This window comes from Oryzias latipes, chromosome 6 (genome assembly GCF_053564925.1).
Source record: "Oryzias latipes strain Hd-rR chromosome 6, Olatipes_Hd-rR_3.1".
Classification (NCBI taxonomy): domain Eukaryota; kingdom Metazoa; phylum Chordata; class Actinopteri; order Beloniformes; family Adrianichthyidae; genus Oryzias; species Oryzias latipes.
This window is the reverse complement of record NC_136242.1, coordinates 4,075,816-4,090,231: the sequence shown is the minus strand read 5'-3', so window position 1 is coordinate 4,090,231 and position 14,416 is coordinate 4,075,816. Positions and strand designations below refer to the sequence as shown.

The 14,416-nt window shown below is 42.7% G+C and overlaps 1 protein-coding gene across 1 annotated transcript; it reads right to left on the bottom strand.

The window, feature by feature from the left end:
- Positions 1-2,785: 2,785 nt before the first annotated feature.
- Positions 2,786-12,786, bottom strand: cav1 (caveolin 1). The gene is made up of 3 exons (XM_004086229.5): positions 12,166-12,786; positions 11,299-11,466; positions 2,786-4,467 (listed from the first exon to the last, which is right to left on the bottom strand). Exons 1-3 carry the CDS (start codon positions 12,199-12,201, stop codon positions 4,126-4,128), a joined length of 546 nt encoding a protein of 181 aa, XP_004086277.1. The 5' UTR covers positions 12,202-12,786; the 3' UTR covers positions 2,786-4,125.
- Between the last annotated feature and the right edge of the window lie 1,630 nt (positions 12,787-14,416).

Sequence of the window (14,416 nt, the reverse complement as noted above, 5' to 3'; positions counted from 1 at the left end):
CTGATTGGTTGAAGCAAACATGTTTTTAAAGTGTTGTTGGTGATATGGTATTAGTCCCTCCCTCAGCAAAACAGGTTTTCTGCTGCCCTCTAACTCCCCCAGCTGGTCCAAAAAGACAGAAACCACTTGGTTCTGGATCTGCTCCAGATTTCGTTCTCAAAGAAAGTCTCCAGTCCTTCCAGAACTGGAAGACATTTGAGCTTCAAAATTCTTAAGGAAGTAAACCTTCACTTTTTTGATTTTCTGCTACATATTTATAGATAACAGGTAATAAACTGTCAAAGGCTTGATAAGTTCAGCTTACAGATAACTTGTACAATTCTTATTACATTAAATATTTGATGATTACAAAACATTGCCAATTATTCCAGGTGACAAGGTTGCAAATCTGTAGTATTAGCTTGTTGACCTCTAGGTCATCAGCTGTTTCTCATGACCTGTGCGACAAACTTACTTATGTAAATAAGCAAAATATACTAATAAGAATAATAATAATAATACTAGTTTTACTCTGATTGTTAGGGGTAACAGTCAGGGTTGTATTGGGTAAAGACGTTTAATCCATTCTAAATATGTTATGAAATTAAGACAAATGGAGGAGAACAAATCCCTTTGCTCTACTCAGTATTTTCAAAAAAACTAATATCAAGTCCAGCCTATCATGTGATTCTCTGCTAGATTCTTCTTCTATCATGACAAAAAGGTAAGAGTAACAGGGTTGTGTGCTTGTTGTGGGACACACGTTCCATGACTAATTTAGAAATACTTTTTTACTCAAAAAAATATTCCCACAGTTACAAGAGACCCAAATGGATCACTTAAACAAAATAATATGTTTGAATTGTATTTCATTTTATTTAAATGGAGGCTGGGACAAGAGAAAATAAAGGCACTTTAGGGAGTAATCCAGATTTACTTGATATTTTTTTTTTTTTTTTATTGTTGTGCTTTATTTTAAAGAGTTCAATAAATTCTGTTTTCAGAGGGTTTGTTGATTTCCAGTAAAATGTGTTTATTTTTATCATTAAAGGCTTTTATTAATATGATAAGAGTGAATTTCTACCATATTTCTACCATTGTAAACTTTCAACTTGAACAGGCTCAGATTGGTGCAAACGCACTTCTCAGTAGATGACACTAGAGGTGAGTGTTGCACAGTAAGTGTTGGCGCCAAGGCTCTGAGTGAGAAAAACGACTGATTAGATCGGTTCTAGTCCAGATTGATTTGTTTCCTTTTCTTTTTAGCTGTTCATTCTGACTGGCAGTAATTCTGGTTCTGAATTGGTATTATTTTAATCAGAACTAGGGAATATTCCAGTTAAAGCATCTTAATGCATTGAAAGGAAACAAACTTCCATCTGTTTTCCTGACCTGCTATGTCCTGTAGGGCTCATGGGGTTGCCGGAGGCTGTACCGGCTGCTGTTGGGCAAAGGCGGGTCCACCCTGGACAGGTCGCCAGTCTGTCGCAGGGTGGAAAGAAACCTATCTTTTTAAATTGAATTTTTAATAAATGTGTTATTTGTAGTATCCTTTTCAGAGGATTTTACACAAGGGATGTACCATTTTAACACACATAGACCAGCATTTAGCCTTCTGGATTAGAGAAAATTTCCAAATGAACACAAAGGGTTTTACTTTCATTTGAGCCCAAACCGATGCCATTGTATCTCTGCACAAGATGCTTTTAAAGTTCAATTTGGAGAAACAGACCTTTGATGATGCACCACTGCAGCATTTCTGTGTTTTTTGGCTTTCACAAGGGAATTGTTAGAAGAGCATTTTTAATTTATAAGTTACTGGTATCCAGAGTGAAAAATCTTAAACCAAATGTTTCTGCTTGGTGATGGAAAGAGTTTGGACTTTAACTGAAAATGATAGTTATATTTAATTTTGGATGGTCAACAAAGCATAAATCAGATGACAAATGAAGACCAAAGTATTCTAAATTTATGTATCTATTTTTTTCTGTGAGGTTTGTAAGTAGCTGTTATGCTTCTGTGTCTTATGAAGGTGAAAATACATTTTATCAAATGCAACAATTCACTTTATTCTGTCATGAATGATAGTCTCATCTGCAGCTGCCTTCCAATCAAACCATGTCACATAATGGTGCAATTCCGCAAATGCTCGAATGTCCCATACCCAAATGCATCTTGGGAAAGCCAGGTGGAGGATCAATGGCAACAGGAATCTCCTAGTTTCAGTGGACCTTGTGACATCATGAAAACTTCTGAAGGTTCAGAGCTGAGGTTCCAGTTACATGAGCATTTCCCTGCTTCTGGTCTGACTCCACATGAGACAGTCGACTATTTCTGGTGTCATGAGCGTTGCTCAGTGGCTCTGTTTGTTTATAGAGTAACCATAGAAATGTTGTGGTGGCCTTAAAAAATAAAAGCCTTGTTTTATTCTGAAAAACTCTGCAGGAACCAGATCTCACTGGCAGACTCAGATTATGGAAGGAAAATAGAATTGTTTTTGAATTGTTTAAGGCTTTTTTATGTGTGTGTATTAACATTTCAATTTAAAGTTTTACATTTCTTGAAAAAAGTTGAGTTTTTCCACTAAAGCTTTGTGGGCGGAGCATCTGCTTGTGAATGAAGCCAGTCAGCCCCTGCAGCATCTGATGTAAATTAATAGGCTATTAGATTTGCGATGACTAAACATCACAAGTGAAACTGAACAATAAGGCCACTGTTTTGACTTTTCTGAAAAGCCACATGCATGTGATCTCTTCATTCTGTCCACGACTGCAAGTGGGATTACAAAAAGCACATAAATGCACAGTGGATTATATTACATTTTAATGTGCACAGCGTGATAATATACAATAGAGTGAGAAAATTACAAAATATTTCTTATAAAAATTTCACCTTCAGAGCTAAAAAAATCATCTCAAGAAACAGGTGCTGCGATGTTCCTGTGAGAAGACAGCAGGTACACTGAAGGTGGCAGACAGTTGAAGCTTAGTGTCTCTAGAAAACAAAGCACCGTCCGGTCAAGCTGCCCGAACCCTGGATCAGGCCATGTCCCGGAGTGGAGGTGTCACTATGATGCTCCCGTGCATCCACAGTCACAAAGTTTGGCAGAGCAAAAACAAAGAAAACAGACGAGGTCCCATATTAGTAAAAGCTTCATATTTGTCCTCACATTGTCTTAATTCCGATGCATGTGAGTGTACCACAGTGCATTACAAAGTCGACACAAATGGGTGTGAAAGCGTGGCTGTTGGTGCATCTGCAAAGTTGAGACTCTTATTTTGGCAGCTCAAATTGAGACTCTTATTTTGGCAGCTCACTAGAAACACAGTGGAATGAGAGGCCACAGCTTCCTGGATCCCGCATGCGTATGGCATCAAACCAATTGCAATGAAGTCAACCCCTCAATGTTCATCATATTCAAAGAGTGGAAAAAAAAAACAAGTTGTGGATCTTTGAAAGGCACTGAGCTTCAGTCAGACAAAACAACACAGCGGACCCAAAAAAAAACACACCCACCAGGTGAGGTGACAGAGGTTTCTCTGACACATTTTCCTGCAGCTGTGGAGACGATGGAGGAAAACTAAAATGTGTTTGAGACAAAGAGAGAGGGATGACGTACACATCCCAGAGAAGAGGGCGTGGCAGAAGACAGGAAGATACGTGCTGGAAGGTGGGAAAGCTCAGTGTAATTAACTGCAGAATGGGGGGGGGCAGGTTGGGGAGATGGGGCGAGAGATGAGATGGGGAGGGGGGGGGGTTGTGCTGCTGTCAATGACTTTTTGTTTCATTTCTGCTGAGTCAGCCAAAACATGGCTGCACTCACTCTTTGTCTGTAGTTTTACCCTCATGACCCCCCCAGGATCGGCTCCGCCCGCCTCAAAGAGCACGGCAGAGTTTGGATGCATGAATCCATGTGTGATCAGCTCCAGATAGAGTGGAAGGATGCATGTGGCATTAAAAATGGAGCTTGAGTGTTTCACCTAATAACACCGGCATAGCAGAGCCAAAGACAGATTCTAGCAGAACAACACCCCCCCCAACATCCCCAGTAACTCCCCTTGTTTTTCCCAGAGTCCCTGGTCTTAGCTCCAGCTACCCCCCCCCCCCCAACCCCAGTTCTTTTTTCCTCCACCCGTTTGCCGGCCGCTACACCTCCTTGGTCGTGCGGATTCGGATGCTGCTGAAGCACCGGCCCATGGCCTCAAACAGCGGGTCACAGAAGGTGTGCACACAGATGGAGTACACGCGACTGAGGCAGTGGATCTCGATCAGGTAGCTCTTGACGCACGGCACCACGGCCCAGATGTGCAAGAAGGACAGGATGGCAAAGAAGATTCCCCAGATCAGTGCCAGGGGGATGCCGACCACAGCCGTCAGCAGCCGGTAGCACCAGTACTTGGTGACGGTGAAGGTGGTGAAGCTGGCTTTCCACACACCATCAAAACTATAGGTCCCTGCTGGCTCAGCGATGATGTCCTCGAAGTCCACCTGAGGGGCGGAGACAAACCATCAAACAATTGCACTGCAAGGCAGTTTTATATTTAAAAAAAAGACAATGAAAAACGAGTTCAAGTTCAAAAGTCAAATTAAATCAGACATGTCCAAAGTGTGGCCAAATGCAGTCTGCACTTCAATTTCTACCGGCCCACAGGCTCTTATGGTTAAATCAATAATATGAGACCCACAGCACTTTCTAAGAATGTGATTGGCTGAATTACATCCTAAGCCGTTGTCAACCTGTGGCTACTTGAACTTCTGCCCCTTAAGGGTCAAACTGATTTATTTGTTTCTGTGATCAAAACCACAGTGGTTTTCACTTCTGAATAACTTTGTGTTATTTTCCTGTTCATATGATTGAACTGTAAGGGTTTACAGAGAGCATTCAATAGTAAATAACATGTAACATTTCATATGAACTCAGATTTAATGTTGACCAAAGGTTGTTTTTTTTTTGGATTTATTTCTGGTCTTCAAAAGATTCACATTAAAATCAACGGTAAGTTTGTAAAAAAGTATTTTGTTCTCATTTATGTTCTGCGTTCAAACAAAGCATGCAGGCTGAATGATTGGCCCTCACACATTTATGTGAGGTCCTCTTTACAAAATGTTTGGACTCCCCTGGTTTAGATGATCTTACATAAAGCAACACATTATAGGACAGACCATTTCTGATATGCGAGATTATGAAGCCTTGAGCAGAAAATCTTTTGGATAAGCCTCGTGCTGATCACATCCTGTCAAACTCTTTCTTTAACTGAGAAGAGATTTCACAAGAGTCCTGACGTGAGGCAGACTCAGCTACTAGGCAAGTTTCACAGTCTGAACTCATTAATTCAGAATTGATGAGTTCAGACTGTAAATCTGCTACTTCACCTCCCAGTTAACATGTCAGCTCTGCTAAAGTGGAGGGTGGGATTCCTGACAAGATTTATATCTGTTCCTGCCACAGCTGGAATGTGGTTTAACATCGGCCCTGCCCTAGATCCTGACTGACACACACAAGTTTGTTTACTGCAGTGAAGGATCTTTGCCTCCAGAGGCTACTCAGCTGTCATGTGTTGGGAAACAGGGACATTCCAGCTGTGAGTGGCAGGATCTCCCCCCCTTCACCTCCCATGAAGAAAAAGCAGGATGCTTTCATTCTATTTGCTGTCTATAACCCGACCTTTGCTGCTGTAGCCCTTGTGCTATCCTAGGCACTTTAATGTTGGGAGTTGGGTCATCTAGACCCACTAGACAGTGCTCTGAACCTTTTTTCTTCAATGATTTGTGATCTTCACTGGTGTCCATGGATTACATGAAATCTTTCCACCTTTATCCACCTTTGTCATGGTAGGGAGAACACCTCAATGTAAGGGTGAGGTCATCTAACATAGCACAAGGGATACAGCACTGGCCCCGCCTCTTGTCCTCTTCACAGGGTCCTGAACACAGCATCACTGTGTGTTTTACATTTGATGGAGACTGGATCCACTCAATGAGAGCTTCATTCTTTCATGTTTTTACATCATGATTATAGATCTCTAGATGAAAGTTTTTCCCTCGTTCCACCGGTGTGCCGTACTGCTTTTCTTACCGGGGCGCCAGCGTGAACATTGGCTGCACCCACCTTTTCCACGGTACTGTATTTAACATTACATTTTAGAAATAAATAAAAAAAACATTCCAAAAACAAAACAAACAACAACAACAAAATACAAATGAAGTGTTCCAGAAATCAAGCTAAAATGTTAAAAATGAAACGAAAGAAGAAGCCAGAAAATAATAGCATACTGCCGATTGGACGATGATGGTTAAGTTTTGACATTTGAGTTTTTTCTAATGTGTCTTTACTGTCTGCGTACTCATAAAAGGTTTTGTGATTCATGCAGAGCGTGTCCAGAGCATGTCATGTCTTAATCAAATGTTGTCTGACAGCAGCAGCTCTTTGGGTCAGCAGTAACATCCATGTTTTTGGTTTACGGCGCTTCGTGCCAAATAACTTTCTGTTAAAATGATGGATGAACATTATCATCCAATCAGTGATGTCCCATCATACCAGTAAACCTTCTCCGGTTTCTACGTTTGGTTTTTTAAACTTTCATTTTGATTTCTGAAAATGACTTTGGTTTTCTGAAACGTTTCCTTTTTCATTTCGTTTCTTTTATTTTTGGAATTTGGTTTGGATTTCCTAAATGTAATGTTGTGTCTCTATTATTTGTTTTTCATTTTTAATTGTCGCTGTGATCTTCTATATCTTTTTACATCGAGTGATTTGTTGACGTGCACACTTCAGGGCCACCGTAGTTAAACTATTTTTGCTTCCTTCAACTGCCGCCAGCACCGGGTGTCTGTGGACCGACTCAAACTCAAGATTCAGTCATATTTGAGCAAGTGTTACATCTGCACACAGACATCCAAGAATGTTTGCATCTGGGCCAATCAGAGCAGGGAGTCACGCCCATCACTCCCTCTGATTGGCTTAGAGACCATGAGAATGAACACAGTTCACCTGAATTTAGCTGATGTAAACACATTTTTAACTTTTTCTAACAGGAATTTCTGACTTCTGTGGGTGTGGAGGCACCACTGTTACATATTATAGAAGTGACAAAAGGATTTTCCAAACCACCCAAGCTGTTTATGATTTAGCATAACCCTTGTGCTATCCTAGGCACTTTACCATTGGGGGTTGGGTCATCTAGACCCACTAGACAGAGCTCTGAACCGTTTTTCTTCAATGATTTGTGATCTTCACTGGTGTCCATGGATTACATGAAATCTTTCCACCTTTATCCACCTTTGTCATGGTAGGGAGAACACGTCAATGGAAGGGGGGGGGGGGTCATCTAAGATAGCACAAGGGTTAATTGGTCTTTTTATTTGAATCTAAATCTGTTTTCTTCATTTATTGCTCCCAAAGTTCGAGTTCAAACTATCAGATTATTTTTCTATTTTCTCCTGTCCTTCCAAACTATGCTTTCAGTCAAAAATGATCTGAGACTTGATTTATTTAACTCATCATGTTTATGTGCAAACGTTAAAAAAGAAACGCCTTTTTTATACAACCTTTACAATTACAGACAGTCTGTAAAGTAAAGTCACCCTGTTGTCAATGAGGTGAAACATCTGCTTTGCATTTGACTTCCTCCTCCGGGAAATAAAGCCACAGCAGTAGGAATCACTTTACTACTTTGACTCCACAATTCATCCAGCGTATGATTTTTTTAGACTATCGTGTGTCTGAACTGTGGACTCAAACCGTCCCAGACTCAGGCAGACACTCTCCCACAGGGCCACTAAGCTGATTTCTATGAAAAGCTGTGTGAGATCTCCAGGCTCCTGTCAGAGTAAACAGCAGCGCTAAAGTGGCTGCTTGGATCAACAGCTGGCAAAACTCAGTGTGCAAACTAGTCTGACACCCTTTCAGTTTTTCCACAGATCCACCCAAAAGTGGCTCCAGGTTCCAGTCTTTGTCAGAAACCAAAGCCTTTTTCCACCTCAGAGCAGCCCCACCGGAGAGGCAGAGCGACACAGCTCCATGAGGGGCCGCTGTTGGTTGGTGATGCCGAGCAGCATAATGAGGAAATCCTCTAGGTTACCCGAGGACACCAACTTCCCGTGCAGTAAACACCATAATGGGTTTGTATGCAGTTCTGCAGATGAAGCTTTTTACAACTCTGTTAATAATGACTTCAAAAAAACAATCTTTTTCAATCTAGCTCCCACTTTGCCCAAAATGTTGGATCATTTGACTGAAACAGACTTCTAAAAGTCCCTGAAGCTTTTCCTGCAGACCTCGGATCCATTCTGGATTGCACTCAGCAGCACATTTATCCCATCAGCAGCTGATTCTCAGTATGAACCTCTGGTGACTATTGGGAGGCCTGATATGAAACAATGCAGTCTTGGGGTCGACATGTGACCAGTTGGCAAAGCAACCGTAATATTGAGTAAATAGGGCCAAGTGCTATTTCCAGAGTTTTATCTTCAGGCTGTCAGACATGCTTGACAAGACAGAAGAGTGCGGTGCATCAACAGACTTCTGCTGGAGTTTCGGGGGAAGAGAGTCTGCGGTTTGGTTACAGATACGAATTAACATGACCGGCATTGAAAACATTGGTCAATATGCAAAATTGGATTTTTTTTCATGTGTCCACTCCCCTTTCTTATCCCTTGTGCTATCTTAGATGACCCCCCCCCTTACATTGACGTGTTCTCCCTACCATGACAAAGGTGGATAAAGGTGGAAAGATTTCATGTAATCCATGGACACCAGTGAAGATCACAAATCATTGAAGAAAAAAGGTTCAGAGCACTGTCTAGTGGGTCTAGATGGTAAATGGTAAATGGCGTATACTTATATAGCGCTTTCTACCTTCTTACGAAGGCCCAAAGCGCTTTACAGTCACAGTCCCATTCACCCATGCACACACACATTCACACACATTCACCCACTGATGGCGGCTCCGCTGCCAAACACTGGCACCAACCTCCCACCAGAGGCAAGGTGGGGTTCAGTGTCTTGCCCAAGGACACTTCGACACATGGGCGTGCAAGGCGGGAATCGAACCTGCAATCTTATGTTCATGGGTCGACCGCCCTACTGTGCACCACGGCCGCCCCAGATGATGACCCAACTCCCAATATTAACGTGCCTAGGATAGCACAAGGGTTAAACTAAATGGCATCCATGTGAATGATTCTCCAAGGAAAGGGAAGTTTGAAGCTAAAAAGTGAAGTTTATACCAAACACTATGAATAAACGATGTTCATCCTCTTTAGTTTGTCCTCGGTACACCTGAGTCTGCTGCTGGAACTCAAGCTTCTCCACGCAGCTTCAAAAACGTCCTGTGCAGGCATTTGACCTCCACTCTCTGCACATAAAAAAGGCCCACAACATAAGGAAGGGAAAGAATAAAAAAGGCTCTGAGAGGGAATATCCATTGTTTCATGTGGCCAGATGATTAAGGCCAGCTGTGGTTGCAGCTGCAAGAGAGCCGTGGGTTTTCTCACATGTATGAGTCAAAGCATCCATGCACTCAGGATGTGTGCTGCTTGTCATATGTGTGTGGAGCTGTGTGACGGCGTGGCTGATTACACAGTGGATGACCGCAGAAGGGATTCCCTGTTCGGACTGGATTTAGCTCTTTCATACCAACCAGCTGCTTCCATCAACGGAAAAGACACGACTGCTCTACTTATAGACCCACTCTGATCTGTGCCATCTATCCAGCCGTGCAGTTTTGAGCCAAATATCAGCTCAAACCAGAAAAAACAAACCATTAATGGATCTGTTTACAAGTGGATGCATCAGAATGGAGCAAAGCGGGGAGCTTGTGGCACACCCAGCATATTTTCTATGCAACCAATGCGATCTTTTTCAGAGTTTTTTCTATGCTCCTGAATCACAACAATTTCAGTAAAGACACACTCAGAAATGGCGTTTTTGAGTTTCATTTTCTTTATATAAGTCCTCCATCATCAGAAAATTACCACAAGAACATGTTAAAAACAACAAAAACACCATTTTCAATGGAGTGGGTCTTAAACGTAGCACAGATTTAAGAATAGCTTAAACCTTTTCAGAAGTTATCATGGAAACTGGAATTCATTACACAAGTTTCTTGTTTACAGTCCATGACCATGTGATGAAAACTAACTTTGAGGGCGGTCAGTTGACTTGATCATAAAGCCTCAATCTGCCCTGACCGCAGGGAGAGTCTGACTCACCGTCACAACTGAGAGCAGGAGGATGCAGAGCGGTGAAGAAGAGACAGAAACAGGAAATCTTAAGCGCTTTGCCAAGTCTGTGCAGTGTAATAAGAAAGGATGTGTTGGTCATTATTGAATTCACTCACTTCTGCATTTAGTGCCCACTTTGTCTCATGCTAGTGACTGGGTGTTTCCAAGGGGCAACATTTGTACGTTACACTGCAGATAATGTTCCCGTGGAGTGAAATATCAGCTGAATCTGATAAAATCGAATCATTTTGTGGAGGAATTCCAGAAATAACATGAGAGGAAGAACTGTTTATGAGTTTGGCGGTTGGTTTAGCGATTCATACATGTCTTCAGATTTAAATCCTCTGGCTGGAATGCTGACAGGTGAAAGGGGGGAGATCAGAACACTGGGAGTGGTGAGGGATCCCCCTCTGACTAAGCAGCTACTTGGGTGTTTCCCTGTTTTAACAGCGCAGTTCAGGCATTTCAGAGGCCTGACCCATCCTTCTCATGCAGGGGGCTGTTTGACCCCGCTCTGATGTGAAAGCCCGCCTCAGCTGGAGTGGAGAGTGACAGACAGCTGACGCTCCCCTCCAGTATCATAGCGCCTCAGGTGGCTTCCAGCTCTCCCTCTCATAACCTCTGTGCGCATGTCCCTTATGGAAAGAATTCAGGGTTTCAAGGCAACCACTGTGGGAAACGTGAGTCCCAAAAACAGGAAATTCGTACTGTTTCCTTTGTTCCGATGGTCACGTTTTTAATCCGTGCGTGCAGATGGGCTGTGCAGCCTGCGCAAAGCACAACTCCATCTGCAAAGTTCCTTCCTAATAGGGGGAAAGAAAGTAAGAGGCCGCTCTGGAGAGGCAGCGCGCAGCAGCGTCTGAGCCCCGGGAGCGCACGATGACGCACAGGCGCAGAAAACACCAAACCAGATTTTAACACTTGGACAGTTTTTGATCACATTCTTGGACTTTAAAAGCAAAAAGTGGCCGAAATGTCTGTGACACAGGAGTCTCTCAACTGTTATTTTTTGTTGTCACAAAAAGTCTTGAAAGATTCTGCAGCTGCAACTTTAAAAGTAACTTGAAAAGTTCGAAATTAGCAGGTCTGACTCACCTTGACAACGTCGTCGTTTATTTGTTTAGGGTCCCGGTTGACTAGATCTATCTCTTTGGTGTGGACATCATCCATCGTCTTCTCGTTTACGCTGTCGTTGTCCATGTCTTTGTTGTTTGGCTTGTATATGTTCCCCTGCTTTCGGATGAAGGGCGACTGCAGAAACTCCTGTGGAGATCCGAGGGAGGCAAACAAGTGAGGAAGAGGAGGAGGTGGTGGAGGCGGAGTGGTGCGCAGCGCGCCGAGAGGGAGCGAGACTGCAGTGCAAGTCACCGGCCTGCCTCGAGAACAGGGATGGGTTTAAGCGCACTGAACACGCAGCACCACACCCCTGCACTCAGCCGCAAGGGGTCCTCACCACCCACACAGTGCTCCTGTCCTGACCTATCATACAGTTGGCTCCACATGGATGTGGACGCATGGCAACGCTTCAAAACATTTTCTGTGAAAAAGCAACAGTGTTTCATCTCACCATCCAAGCAGAATATCATCTACTAATCTTTTTTTTTTTTTTTTTTTTTTTTTACCAGAGGTGACATTTGTAAAATATGAATATTCATACATGCAAGTATATGTTGTAAAAGTGAATCCTCTCAAAGCTTTTATGATTTTGATCATTTGTGGAAAAATGAGGTTGAAAATCCAACTTTTAAACGCTTTTAAAGTCTCTTCCTGGATGAAGCAGAGCAATCTGACGCGTAAAGCTCAGGATTTGGTTGCGTTAATTGGCTTTTTCCTAAAGCGCAGCGCTTGCCACAGCAGGAAACTAAAAATACTAGAATAACTAGTTTAACAGAATAAAACAACAACAAGCAAATATCAAAAAGGGGAAATAATTTAATTTAAAAGGGGAGAGCCATACTGTACCTCGTCAGCGTCTCCGTCAGTGCGCTCCCCTGTCATTCTGTCCTCAGGAGCAAATGGGGTCCTCCGTCCAAACACAGATCACTCTGGGAAGCGAAGTGGGAGGCGTGAGCGCGGACTACCGCGCGCCTGATGATGAAATCAACCCTGAGCTGCCTTGGCGCCGAGTGAGACAAAACTGCGGAAAGTCTGAGCGCGCAGGGGAAAGCTCCGCTGCGTCTGCACAGCCACCTGCGTGTGCGCGCTCGGCACAACAGCCGCTTGGGCTGCAGAGAAGGACGTGATCTCACACCAAAGGGCTGCTGTGACACGCACGGAAAAAACCCTGCTTCGTTCAGGAATGAAGGCAGAATAAGACGGCACTTGTTCAGAGGGAGGAGGGTGAGATGGGATTACTGAATGTCGAAGTGGGAAAACCTGCCATACCTGAGTCCCAAACCGATCGATTGTTCCAAGAGAAAAGAAAACAAACAAGCAAACAGATCAAGAGGGGGAAAATGCAGAATTAGTAATAACATTTGAGAGCAGGTGTCAATGCTTTTCCTTTTCTTGTCAGCTTCAAGTAAAGCACCCGGCATCCCTGATAGTTTCCTCTCACCTCTTCTTGGCAGCAGCTCACTCATCAGTGGAACAGAAGCAATGTATGGATTTTATGGAATGGTCTTTTTCTTCTACGTGTTACCCTTTTTTGATAGGCTTCTTGTGCACAATAATTAGTCAGGGTGAAATGCGGAGCACTTATTTCATTACAAGTAGCTGTAGTGTACCTTTAAGATGATCTTTTCTGTTTCTAAAAAAATATGTTATCTTCTGTAAGCAGACTGATATCTGCATAATTATTGATACCTGTGGCAGAATTTGGCTTGGGGCCTTACTGCTGGGTTGTTCTGTGTGACTGGGATTCCTTTGCTCCACCCCTAAACTCTACTGTCAGTGCCCATGAGGGTAACAGCCGCAGCAGGTCTACTCCTTTAATGTGCTATCCTAGGTACGTTACCATTGGGATTTGGGTCATCTAGACCCACTAGACAGTGCTCTGAACCTTTTTTCTTCAATGATTTGTGATCTTCACTGGTGTCCATGGATTACATGAAATCTTTCCACCTTTATCCACCTTTGTCATGGTAGGGAGAACAGGTCAATGTAAGGGTGGGGTCATCTAAGATAGCACAAGGGTTAATTTGCCCTGATACCTGTAACAATGCTACAGTCTCACTATGGAGTGGAACTTAGAGACCAACTCCAATAAACAGTGTATTTTTTGGTGTTGTTTTGTGGCATTTTTCTGATGATGGAGGACAAATAAAACTAATATTGAAATTGCATCACTGAGTATTTCTTAATTCAAATAACTGTGAATAAGGGACACAGAATAAAAATTGCAGTTTAAAAAAAGAGCATATTTGTTACATAGAAAATACGTTGGGCGGGCCACAAACATGCTCTGCTCCATTCTGATGCATCCAATTGTACCCATTCCAACCCTTTGAGCCTGTAGACGTACGTCTTTGTTTTCCTGGTCTGAGCTGGAGTCTGGATCTAAACTGTATGAATGGATAGCTCCAGTATTGCTCACCATTTTTGTTGCATCGATGATGTTAGGTCGGGGGTGTCATGGATGGATGACGGGAAATTAGGCAGAAATGCGCCACACCAACAGTCCAGCCCACAGCTCAGAGTTGAATTTTTAATGAACTTATGCCGCTCTGTAGAAACTTATGGAAGTGATTCTGTAGAATAATTAAAAATAAAAGTCAGAACCAGAAATGCTTTTTCATTTTCAAAATGAAGCTGCATTTTTGACTCAAAATGAAAATAAAAAAGCAATCCACCAAAATGTTTTTTCTTTCCATCTTCAACACAACTTATTCTGTGTCAGAATAAAAACGAAAATGCAAAGAGGGGATTGCATTTTCATTTTAGCATCCACCCTGCAAACATTGTCGCATTATTCATTTCGAAAGAGCATTTCCAGAGGGGAGACGGGGCGATGACATCAGTGCTAAATCCGTGTGTCCGGCTGCTAACAGACACATGCTAGGAGCAGTGGAGCTCATTTAGAAGATAGTCTCCTGCAGCTTCACGCTGATTTTGCTGTTCAATGACAGCTGGAGTCCCATCAACAGCTATAGCAGATTTCACCATGCTAAACGTTTGCTGGTTGGACCAACACACACTCAGCTTCACGCTGAGTGTGTGTTGGTCCAACCATCTATCTTCTAAATGTGCTTTTATTGTTATGATTATTATTAAG